The sequence below is a fragment of the Pogoniulus pusillus genome, chromosome Z (assembly GCF_015220805.1).
Source record: "Pogoniulus pusillus isolate bPogPus1 chromosome Z, bPogPus1.pri, whole genome shotgun sequence".
NCBI lineage: Eukaryota > Metazoa > Chordata > Aves > Piciformes > Lybiidae > Pogoniulus > Pogoniulus pusillus.
In genome coordinates this window covers 62,667,846-62,680,752 of record NC_087309.1, presented here as the reverse complement: position 1 = coordinate 62,680,752, position 12,907 = coordinate 62,667,846, and the positions used below count along the sequence as shown (strand labels likewise).

Below are 12,907 nucleotides of genomic sequence, written 5' to 3'. Positions count from 1 at the left end.
TACTTGCCCTCTCAATTAATTACTTATAGAAATCAAAGGCTTTTTAATGCCCTTTCCCTCTTAATGTTGTGCTTTCATTAGCATTAAGGGCAGTCTCTCTTCTACATCTCTGATGACAGCTTTATCCAAATACTTTGGTTTTCCATGTAATTATCTGTAATTTTGTGCTAGCATGGAGAATATGAATGATATTTTCAGAACTGGCACTGTCTAAAGGGAACAGCTGGTGTGACACCCAGTCACAGAAGCTTGCAAAGGGTGGCAGTTCTCAATCTTGTGGTGTATCAGCCCACATTTTGAATGTGGTTACATATAGACATAATATATAGTACAGTACAAAGCACATCTGAGATATTTTGTAGGCAAAAGAGGAATATAAGAACACCTGCATTTCTTGCTACCTAAAAATGTTTCCTTCTGGAAGGGCATGGATATTACCACTTACTGTAGAAAGAGTATATGTATAAAAGAAAGATTTTTTTCCCCCTATTTTATTCAAGAAGGAATGCAGAAAAGATCTCCCCTTCTCCACAAGTGAACATTTGTGTACACCTTAGTGCACAAAGAACAAAATAATGAGTGCCATTAGCTATTACAACCAGAACATAATATTATAACATTTAAATGGTAGTAACATAACTATTACTAACTTAGTTACATTAGTAACTTAGTTACATAGTTCTCTACACCTTTTTATTGTAGAACAGAAGCTGGTTAAAAGCAATTACAAACAACAAACCACATCCCTAACCAGACAGCACCCCCATCAGTCAGAATTAAGAATTTCAGTAATTTTTGCTGCTGTATCATTTTTGCTGCTGTTTCCCTCCTCTTCAGACTTAATGAAGTTTTGGTAAAACCTTTCTTCTGAACTGCAACATTTTTTCCAGGTGGGGAGATTGGCCTGAGTCCTTCCATTGAGATTTTAACCTTTCTCATCTCTGATGATGAGGCTGGCCTGGATGTGAAATACTGCTGTTATGATGGATCTCTTCCTCCTTCAGTTTCGCTTCACAATCCGTTGCCAGGTTACGATCTTAATATCACTGTGCTTCCAGTGGACAACCAGCCTCCATCAATTGCAATCGGTGAAAGCTTCCTCTTACTTATAGCATTCTAATGTGTGTTACACAGTACTGTCATGACTAACAACACGGAGATGTTTGTTGTTTAGCATCAGAAAGAGTCTGCTGAGATCAACATACAAAGGGTTTTGATCAGAATTTCCTTTTTTTTTTTTTTTTTTTTTTTTGGTTTTGCTGCGACCATGAAATGCAGCTGCAGGTGCAAGTATGAGTAACTGCTTGTGGCTTTTCAACTACCTGTCTGTATCATATGGTTAGAGACAAGAGTGCTCAGATCTGTTCCCTTCTATCATGTGCAGTGCTCCATACATGTCCTTTGCTGCATATGTAACCTAAGTCTGAATAAAAATCATAGAATGTCAGGGGCTGGAAGACACCTCATAAGATCATCTGGTCCATCCCCCCTGCCAGAGCAGTATCACCTAGAGCAGATCACACTGGAACACATCCAGATAGTTCTAGAATCTCTCTAGAGAGGAAGACTCCACAACCCCCATGGGCAGCTGATTCCAGTACTCTGTCACACTTACAGTGAAAAAAATTTTCCTCAAGTTCACATGGAACCTCCTAATGCCTCAATTTCCACACACTGCCCCTTGTCCTGTCACTGGGCACCACCAAGAAGAGACTGGCTCCATCTCCTGGCACTCACCACTTACATATTCATAAACATTAATCAGGCCACCCCTTGGTTTCCTCCTCTCCAAGCTAAAAAGCCATACTTTCACATATAAAGTATCAAGCAGAAATGTAGACTGTTGCCATTACAAGGGAGAGAATCTTTTATTACCTATATGAATTCTTTTAGTGAATAAAGACAAGTCTAGGCTATATACACAATGGATCAAATTAATAGTTGTGAAGATATCTTTTCACTAGTGCTCTTTAAGATCAAAAGTAGTTAAAAGGGAAACAGTGTTGGCAATATAAATGTACTCCAGCAACAGTCCATTGTGTGAAATTTTCACTGATTTCCTGGGCTTTAGATGATGTTGGTAGCATGCATATTAAAGGTATGCTTTCTGTGTGCTTGTGTTTTTCCATGTAATATGTTTATAAGAATTACATATGTGTTTTATATACAACAGAGAATACTTAAGCATATCTATGAGCAATTTTGTCATTTCAAAGGTCTCACCCAAGAAATGCCCTAGGAAGCAAGCATTCTCTCAGCAGGAAAAGTTAAACAGTGATGCACAAAAAATTATTCATTATGAGCAATTCATAACAGCTCTTGTGTAATTAATGCTCTGATGAACAGGTAACAACTGATTTTAAGCAGAACATAAGCCATACCTAATAACTTCTCAGTAGACTAATTTCATGATTGCCTTCTTTCCACTTACATAAAGGCAAAAGTAGAGTTGATGGTGTAAACAGAGTTAAAAAAAATCTAAATCAAAATCCCTCAGTAACTCAGTATTTACCTTTCCCTCTTAATTACTATTTCTATTATTGTCAACAAAAGCAATGGTAAAATGAGCTAAATAAATAATAACACTTATCATATTGTTTGTGTGCAGGTGCAAGGTTTGTGGTGGAGGAGGGGTCCTCAGCAACCCTTACCATCAACCATTTGTTTGCCACTGACCCCGACACTACTGCAGATGACTTAGAGTTTGTCTTGGTCTCTTCTCCCCAGTTTGGTTACATTGAAAATACATTACCTTCTCCTGGGTTTGAGAAGAGTAACGTCGGTATAAGTGTAGGTAAGTCTTTACTACATATGGTGATCAGCAGGTGAAATGCATAGGGCTTACAGAGGGCTGTGTAGTGGGCTCTGATGAGGTGTCTGCAGGTGTGTGCATTAATATTGGCAGGGGCTGACAGATGAAGACCAGTGGGATTGTGGGGGAAGTTCAAAGGGAGACTACAGCTCTGCAAATATAAAGAATTGTTGCTGGAAATAAACAAGCCAATCCTTCTTTCGTGTATTCCAGCTGCAATCTATTAGAAGTGATGGTATAAGGTATTAATATCCTCTCTCTGCCTTCTCTTCCCTGCTGCTCAAGGCTCCTGCTCTTCCCTTCACCTATATTTCATTCAGTTAAATGCTGTAGCTGAGACTTTGAGCAGCCTGGATTCTGTGCAAGTTTCCAGGGCAAAGTTACAAAAGTGGTTCACATTCAAAAATTGTAAGGCAGTTTCAGCCTCAGTGGAACCAATCATGGCATGATCTGTAATCATACCAGCTGTTACCAGTGTCTCCAGCTGGATAGCCAGAATCGCTGAACCTCTCAGTCCCCATTTTCCTGGTCTGTCAGTCAAGCAACGTTCTGTCAGTCCTGCCTGCTATTAAGGTCTTTCTATTTAATTTCTGAGATGTCTGAAGTTGCACAATCCCACGAGAAGCAGAAGGATGCATTTTTATTTCAGGGGAAGGGCACACGTCCTACTGTAACATGCACGATGTGATTCCTTCAGCCAAAAAATGACTGAGGCCTTATAAAATACAAGGTATTTCTTCTTTGATGAAGCACAGAATTTCATACTTTTAAAGGATACATAAAACCAGAAGGCAGCAAATGATCACACTGACTTGTCATCTCTTTTGATTCTCTAGCTTCCTTTCAGCTGAAGCAGCTGAAAACCCTGAACATAAACTATGTACAAGCCAGACACATGCGAATGGAGCCAACAGAAGACCACTTTGTACTTTATGTCACTGATGGGCTGCATCACTCAGCAGAGACTCCATTTTTTGTTCTGATCAACCCAAACAATGATGAAGTCCCAGAATTTATAGCAAGAAATATAACCGTAAGAAAAGAATCAAAATGCCTGTCATTTTTATACCAGAAAACACTCTTTAATATAAGTAAGAACATTGTTCTGACACCGCTTCCTCTGTGTCCTTTGCTTTGTGAAGTTCAGCTTAGTTCAGTTTAGTTCAGGAAACAGCTCAGTTAAATCCCATGTAAACCTGTAAGACAGGCCTCTAGTGAGACTGGAGCAGTGCTCAGCTCTGTTTGATATATTGCAGTGAAGTGGGGAAAAAAGAAAAAGGCTCACATCTTTAAATTAGTAATCTGGAAACTAGAAGAATCATTTTGCTTCTTACAATTTCTCAGGAGCTTTTATAATTTATTGTAGAGGTTTTCTGTGTTCCTGGCACAGCCTCTTCCTTCTCTGAAGGCTGCTTTTAATACAAATAGTATTTCTGTGACCAACATGCTGGAGATGTGTAAGCTTATCTTACTGTAATGTAAAAAGTATATGTATGTGTAAATTTTTACATGCATCCATCTTTTAAAAAGTATTTATGTGCTTAAATGCTTTTTCCTCTATGCATTCCCTAGCACTTAATATCACAGGTTTTCTATTAATTGTGGCCAATACGAACTCCTTATATATATATATATATATATATATATATATATATATTTAATAAATGTAACTGTTTACTACTCTGTCTGTTAGACTGGCTGAAATCAGTTTAACAGACCACTTACTGGTGGTTCAAAGGCTACTGAAGGAGGACATGTCCAGAGAAGGGCAACAAAGCTGGTGAGGGGCCTGGAGCACAAATCCTATGAGGAGAGGTTGAGGGAGCTGGGCCTGTTTAGCCTGGAGAAGAGGAGGCTCAGGGGTGATCTTATTACTGTCTACAACTACCTGAAGGGACATTGTAGCCAGGTGGGGGGTGGCCTCTTCTCCCAGGCAACCAGCAATAGAACAAGGGGACACGGTCTCAAGTTGTGCCAGGGTAGGTATAGGCTGGATGTTAGGAAGAAGTTCTTCACAGAGAGTGATTTCCCATTGGAATGGGCTGCCCAGGGAGGTGGTGGAGGCACCGTCCCTGGGGGTCTTCAAGCAAAGACTGGATGAGGCACTTAGTGCCGTGGTCTGGTTGATTGGATAGGGCTGGGTGCTAGGTTGGACTGGCTGATCTTGGAGGTCTCTTCCAACCTGGTTGATTCTATGATTCTATGATTCTGTACCCTGCTTAGGATACCATGCTGAAATTCAATAATTTCTTTTCAATGAAAGATAATTTAATGTTGTTTTTTTTTTTTTAAATTTCATGTTCAGGTTCAAGAGGGGGAGATGAAAGAGTTGGATCTCTCTGTTATCAATGCAGTTGATCTGGACGTGCCTCAAGACCGTTTGGTATTTGGGGTTGTACAGAAGCCCTGGTACGGGTTCCTTATTAATGGAGTTCATGGCAATGATATTCTACACTATAAACAGTTAATTAACCATAGCCACCATAGTCATGAGTTGCTTGTTCATGACTTTTCCATGGAGCTACTGAAAAATGGTAGGTGCAGCATTCTTCTGACATTAGTCTTTCACTTCTTTAACATGGTAAGGTGTGCAGTAAGAAACCGCCACCGCTTGTTATTCACTTGGCCTATGAGTTTTTCCAAGGCAATGTTTAGGAACAGAAGTTAATGTATTTAATGCTAACATTGTCTACTGAATTTAGGAACTGTGAATAAAATCATCATGAGAGGTCTATGTGTCAGAAAGTGTAGCAATGTGACTAAGGGGACTATTGGCTCTGAAAACATAAAGGAAATTATTACAACATATCAGGAAAGAGATTCCAAAATGTTTGACAGTCCCTAGTAAAGAGACAGGGAGACTGATTTAAAAACATTTTAACTGATCATAAATATTGCTTAATGCTTGATTATAGAACAGTATGGGTTGGAATGGACCTTGAAGAACAGCTAGTTCAACCCCCCTGCCAGAGGCAGGTTTGTCTTCCCTATATCAGGTTGCTCAAACCCACATCCAACCTGACCTTCAAAGCTTCCATGGATGGAGAATCCACAGCTCTTCTAGGCAACCTTTTCCAGTGTCTCACCAACATTAACATAAACTAATTTTTCCTTCTATCCAGTCTAAACCTACCTTCTTTTACTTCGAAACCCTCCTGTCACTTCAAGCACTAGTAAAAAGCCTCTTTCCATCTTTTCTATAAGCCTCCTTTACATATTTCATATACCTAATGACAAAAATAATCAGTTAACTTGCTTTAAAGCCCTGTCAGGTACATGTAAAGAAAAAGAGTATTAAACACTGTCACATATATGACAGATTCTTTTATGGCTATAATATGGGATCTATGAATACAAGGAGGGACTTTCAACTTAATCCTGTCATTCAGGTTGCAGGTCAGCTGTCAAAACCTGAGGATAGATTTCTCTTCTCTCTGCCTGTTTAACATGAACCTTCAGAAATATAATGTCCACACTCCAAATTTCTCAGCCTTCCCAAGTTCTGGTTTTGACTCTTTTCCAAAGGCTCAGCTTTTCTCTTCCCCTGTGCACAACAGTGACCAACCCATTTACAGCCAGATCATCTGATTTTCCATGGTCATAGCCTCAAGGCCATCTGCACTGCTGATAGACTTTTTTTAAAGCTCTCTGAGGATTATTTAAGGTGCAGAAAATGGTTACCTAACAGTCTCACTCTTTCTATGGTTTCTGTTAAAATGAATCTGAATGAGGAGAAGAAATGAGCCTCTTTTAAACCAAGTCCCTTTCATGAAGAGAGTCACTCCTTACTCAGATCAAGCTGATGTCTTTGAGTCAATGGTGTGTAGTTGGATTAATGAACAGCAGTGACCCAGCAAGGTTATCTGATAGTCGAAACAAGCTTTCTGTAACCAGGGAACATGGGGAGCAGAGATGGAAGAAGGGTGATGGAAGAAGCATTATCTATGCAAGAGGTTTTGCAGGAGTCAGATTTATTCTTTTCACCTCTCTCTCTCTCTCTCCCTTCCTGTGTCTCTTCTCTTTCTCTTCTCTCCACTCTCTGAGTAGGAATGAAGCTGATGTACATGCACGACAACTCAGAAAACCTCATTGACAGCTTTAAAATCCAGCTATCAGACGGGAAACATGAAGTCCTCAGAACCATTTCAGTAAAGGTCATTCCAGTTAATGATGAGAAACCAATGTTGAGCAAGTAAGCCAAATGTTCATGTCTCTGACAGAGGGATGAGTTCAAATGAAATTACCCAAAATCAAAATCAGCAACCTAGTGGGTGATGTGGAGAGGATGCCATAACTACTCACAGACTAATGTCAATACAGTTGCTTACATCTGGGTTTCTGTCAGCCTGTTCATCAAAAACATTTTCAGCATAAGAAGGGGGGAAAAGAGGGCAGGGAAGAAATGCTTGTTTGTCGTTCATAACAATAAGACATTTTCCAAAGAGCCCTGATCTTTGCACACCTTTGCTGGCCAGTTACCACCATGGTATTTTCTGCAGTTACTTTGCTTACCCTCATCCATGTGTCAGCCTGTCTAAAACCTCTCTGACAGTGTCTCTGGATTTTGACACAAGAGAATCTATAGAGTTGGTGCCGCCTTGCTTCACAGGTGAAAGCCTTTCAGCTTAATGATTGTGTTAGTTTCTGTTACCAGATTCTATTGCTCAGCTGTAACTCAACTTCTGAAAGGTACCTGCCAACTTGCCTTACAGTTCAAAACCAGGAGCTTAGCTTGCCTTACAGTTCAAAACCAATTAGACATGGTCAGGAGTTGGCTGTTAGACCATTTGCAGATAGGCAGCTGGCGGCGAGAGAGCTGGACATTTTAACAAGGAGCTTGTCCCTTGAGATTGATGTTTTTCAGCTGATGACCTGCCACACAGCATCAAGGCCTTCATCCTCCTGGCTGCTTTCCAGGCCTAGGCAAGCCTTTGGGGAGCTGGGGGCCTAAAGGCTTTGGGAGTACAACTCCAGAGTTAGCATATTGGAAATGACTCACAGCCTATGAAGCACGCTGCTATTGAAGTGGGAATTTCTGATCCCCCAGGATATTTGGCCTACCTTCAGATCCGACTGACATTTCTCATGGAACAGAGTTTTGAATGTTTATCATGTAGAGCTCCCTTTACTAGCAGATGTTAGTTTTGTAGTTGAAAGATTATAAAGGACCACATAATGCTAACAAGAGAGAAGGCTGGATGGCAGGGCCCAGAGAGTGGTGGTGAATGGTGCCACATCCAATTGGCAGCTGTCACTAGTGGTGTGCCCCAAGGATCAGTGCTGGGCCCAGTCCTGTTCAATATCTTCCTTGATGATCAGAACGAGGGGATTGAGTCCAGCATCAGTAAGTTTGCAGATGACACCAAGCTAGGAGCAGGTATTGATCTGTTGAAGAGTAGGAGAGCCCTGCAGATGGACCTGGACAGGCTGGATGTGTGGGCAGAGGCCAATGGGATGAGATTCAACAAGGCCAAGTGCAGGGTTCTACACTTTGGCCACAACAACCCCAAGCAGTGCTACAGGCTGGGGACAGAGTGGCTGGAGAGCAGCCAGGAAGAAAGGAACCTGGGGGTACTGATAGATAGTAGGCTGAAGATGAGCCAGCAGTGTGCCCAGGTGGCCAAGAGAGCCAATGGCATCCTGGCCTGCATCAGGAACAGTGTGGCCAGTAGGACAAGGGAGGTTATTCTTCCCCAGCACTCAGCACTGGTCAGGCCACACCTTGAGTGCTGTGTCCAGTTCTGGGCTCCTCAATTCAAGAGAGATGTTGAGGTGCTGGAACATGTCCAGAGAAGGGCAACAAAGCTGGTGAGAGGCCTGGAACACAAACCCTATGAGGAGAGGCTGAGGGAGCTGGGGTTGTTTAGCCTGGAGAAGAGAAGGCTCGGGGGGGACCTCATTGCTGTCTACAACCAGCTGAAGGGACATTGTAGCCAGGTGGGGCGTGGCCTCTTCTCCCAGGCATCCACAACAGAACAAGGGGACACAGTCTCAAGTTATGCCGGAGGAAGTACAGGCTGGATGTTAGGAGGAAGCTCTTCACAGAGAGAGTGATTGGCATTGAAATGGGCTGCCCAGGGAGGTGGTGGAGTCACTGTCCCTGGAGGTCTTCAAGAAAAGACTGGATGAGGCACTTGGTGCCATGGTCTAGTTGACTGGCTAGGGCTGGGTGCTAGGTTGGACTGGATGATCTTGGAGTTCTCTTCCAACCTGGTTGATTCTATGATTCTATGAAAGTCCATTCCCAGTTAGAATGAAAGATAGAGTTTATACATTCATGTACTGTACTGATAATTACTGATAATTGCCAGTTTGTTCCTCATACAGTAACAATAGATATATCCTTTTCCACCCTTTCTCTCTGGGGAAGATGATGGAGTTGAAGATGTCAAGTATTTTTAGCTTTGTCAGCTGGATCCAGAAACTGTTGCTGCCATGCCTAGGAATGTCAGATCCTACCACTTGCCATTCCTGTGGTGAACAGTAGCCCACAGTAAGCCACCTACTGATGAAATAGCTGTTTCACTGTAAGAAGTTACTGCTTCTTGCCTGTTACTCCTCCACTAGGATGCAGTATATCGCCAGCAGTTAAGTAGCAGTGCTTTGAGGAAATATGTTTAGCCTGACATTGAAGCATACTGGATTCACCACATTTTTCAGTCACCACATCCTGCCTGCAGGGTAGGACATTCCTATGCCACTGCACTTTTAAAGGTTAAGATTTCCTCATCTTTTAATCTGTGGGCACCTTTATACCTCAGAAGTTTTACCTCTCATCTCCATTAGTTATGGACAATAGACTGAAGAATCTGAGATGCGATGCTTTGGGCTGGCAAAAAGCAGCTCCTGTTCTGAGTGATTGCCAAAACCTCAATCTGTCACCTCTTGGATTGGATTCTAAAGCAAGAGGTGCCCTTGGGGAACGGAAGGCACTCACACATTCCCCTTGAAAACTTATCAGGATGAGATATGTGTGGCCTAGAAGGACTTAACCAGCTAACTGCCATGCAGAACAATGGATTGACACGAGACAGCATTCAGGGCACAGCTAAATGTGCAAATTGTTTTCACTTATTTTTGTTGTTTTAATATTCTCTTCCTGGCTCAAGCAGTCTTCCCATCAGACACCTGGTCTTTCTGTTTGTACAGTCCCAGCATGTTTATTGCTGGTACGAGCAAATTATTGAGGTTACTTGATCTGTCACTAATAACTTTGCCATATGACTTCACTTTATTTTTTCTCAAATTGCCAAACAATAAAATTGCATGCCTCATGTCTGTTTCAGTTTGCATATGAAACTTCAGGAAAAAAACATTCTCTTTCTAAGAATAATAAATGTATTTTCTAAAATCAGTAGACAATTGTGACAAATTCTTCTCTGGAAATCCCAGCTGTCGCTCTGTTTCAGAGCAGAGACACTTGCATCACAGGTAAAGAAAGAGCTACTATATGAAGAATGTGTCTTTTACAATTCTTGTAAAAATCTATCCACATTTGGCCTTTGAAATGGCATGTCTTGCATGAGCTCAGTTGTGCGCAGCCAGAGCTCAGCTGCCCAAATGCCTAAGGTATCTGTCCCTTTCCAAGCTGCTTCACAACCTCTGGGTAGATAAGCTTGAACAGGTCCCACCCTTGGGGTGACTAAATATCCTGAGTCCCCTCCAACCTTCTTGAAACTTTGCATAGTCTAGTAACACTCTTTGAGTGCTCTATTGTGAAAACATAAGTCAGCTAACAGCAAAATGAAAAAAAAACCAGCGCATGCAGAAGCAAACTAGAGGATGATTAGTAGCTGAGAACAGAAAGAGAGGAAACACCCAAGAATTATCCTAGAGTAAGACTTTATGTGAATTTCAAACTATGGAGGATTATTTTCCCCCAGAGCTGCTTCAGTTTCTTCCTCTGGCTATTGATGGCAATTTCTGCCAAGAGACAGGTGGTCGGCTTCTCTGAAACAAGAACTCAAGATAATTCTGCAATGGGGAGCACAGAGAAAGAGCCAGTTATGTTATTTTAGGTGTCTCCTAAAGATTTAGGTAAGTGGTGACAGACTAGTCTTTTCTCTAATGAACTACCAGTTCATCAGAAACAGTGCTGCTGTGCTCATAGGAGCAGTCATATGGTCTGTCGTAGTTTAGAATTTGGACGATTTGCTTACACTGCACTCTTCTTATAAATTGTATGAAGGTGAGCAGAATAGGGTCCAGGGGAAGAAAACAGATGTGGTAAATCCCAGTTTGTTGTGAATGTATGTGTTGTTGCCTATTGTCATTGTAAAGAGAAGCTGGTCTACTCTTGTTTGGGTTTTTCCTTCTTTTCCTTTTTGGGATGGAAATAGTCATCCTCCTTCCATTCCTTCTGCAGCTGTCATTTTGGTCAGCATCTGGGTAATCCTTATTCGTGGCAAAGAAATTACATGTTGGAAAGATTACTTTTCTTTTATTGCATAAATATGTGTCTTCTATTTTTTGCAGGAAGGATGATATAGAGGTGAACGTGGGTGAAACTCGAATCATTTCTAGTGCTGTTTTGTCAGCAGAAGATAAAGATACCCCCAGGGACAGAATTTACTACTTATTTGAAAAGCTTCCGGAAAATGGTCAGCTTCAGCTCAAGGTTAGTTATTGTTCTTCAACAAAAAGCAGGCATGCAGAGAACTCCCTCTTTTCAAAGCAGAATTAAGTTTGTTTTCCTTTTCTCCCAAATGTCTGTCGTTTTGAAGTAAGATGGCTGTGGGCAGTTTGGTTGTTGAAAGAGTGTTTGAACAAAACGACACTCTCCTAGAGGTGTTGACACTAAAGCCCAGCTCCTCAGTAAGAGAGGGAATGTGAAAAGAATACGAGATTGTCTGGGGCAACAATAGAGAGAAGTGCCAAAGCTGGGAAGGTGTGGAGATAAAGTTTTTTATATTAATAAAATAAAAATGGAGGGAGATGTATGTGAAAGAGTGATAAATAAGAAGAGAGGGAATAAAAAGGGGAAAAAAAAAGAAAGAAGATGTAAAGGATAAAGAGGAAAGACAGAAAATAAGATCGAAAATGGCAGGAAATCTGACCATCTACTGGACAAAGATAAGCACAAGGAGAAACGTAGGAAAAAATGCCTCCTTTTAATTCCATGTGTACACATACATATAGATATAAATATCCCTGTAAGAGTCTGGATTACATGAGACTTTGGAATTAAAGGGGCCCACACACTGGGGTGAGAAACACCTACTGTCTGGAGGTGACAGTTTTAACATACAGTGAAATTCTCCATAGGTTTATTTCTGATATCCCTGTAAGTGTAGTTTTGGATAGAACCAAGAGCATCTTTGTGAAATTAAGAAATAGCAAGCACAAGCTGGGTCAGGAACCACTTAATTTTCATCTTGTTGGCGTCTTGTTCAGAACTGTGCAGAAATCTATTTCCAGGAATAACAGTGGCTACAATCCACTTACTTCATTTTATTTATGGTATTTGTGTATCTTCTCCAGCAGCCCTTGCAGCTGCTTGGGAACAACTCCAGTTATTTACTGCCCTTCAAAACATACTATGAGGAAAGAGTCTATAGCTTAGAAGGGAAGCCAGGCTGCTGGCACAAACAGTCTGCATAATTGCATAAAAAAGAACAAGCTGGGGACGATGATTGAGAGACTGCTTAATGAAGGTTGTTTATTCTTTCTAGGTAGGCCAAGTTTGGATAACTCTTCAAACTGGAATGAAATGCACTCAGGAAGAACTGGATATGAACCTTGTGAGATATGTCCACACAGGAGCTATAGGGTCCAATAAACAAGATAGCTTCAGATTTTATCTGTGGGATGGGAACAACAGGTCACCAGCTTCAAACTTCTACATAAATATCAAAGACATGGAAAACGGTAAATATTTACTAGACTTGTAATTTTACAATGCTTCTTTGTGAAACAAAGACGATCTATGTTGTGATCCCTTGCTAAGCACTTAAATAGGCCCTTGGTAAGTCTTCCTGCAGAGCGCAAAATTGGAACAGGGGTTCACAGAGGTTGTGCTGCCTCCATCCCTGGCACTTTTAAAAGCCCTGATGGGATGAAGCCCTGTGCAACCTGCTTATGGCTAATTTCATGGTT

The 12,907-nt window shown here is 41.3% G+C and overlaps 1 protein-coding gene across 2 annotated transcripts in view; it reads left to right on the top strand.

Annotated features, from left to right (window-relative positions):
- The window catches only part of FREM1 (FRAS1 related extracellular matrix 1), a 78,486-nt gene that overhangs the window by 32,846 nt on the left and 32,733 nt on the right, over positions 1–12,907 (top strand). For both annotated transcript variants that reach the window (XM_064176488.1, XM_064176487.1), the window contains exons 16-22: positions 891–1,088; positions 2,609–2,794; positions 3,649–3,845; positions 5,118–5,346; positions 6,860–7,004; positions 11,288–11,429; positions 12,484–12,679. In XM_064176488.1, coding sequence (XP_064032558.1) covers positions 891–1,088; positions 2,609–2,794; positions 3,649–3,845; positions 5,118–5,346; positions 6,860–7,004; positions 11,288–11,429; positions 12,484–12,679 — 1,293 coding nt within the window. The remainder of the gene's footprint in view (positions 1–890; positions 1,089–2,608; positions 2,795–3,648; positions 3,846–5,117; positions 5,347–6,859; positions 7,005–11,287; positions 11,430–12,483; positions 12,680–12,907) is intronic.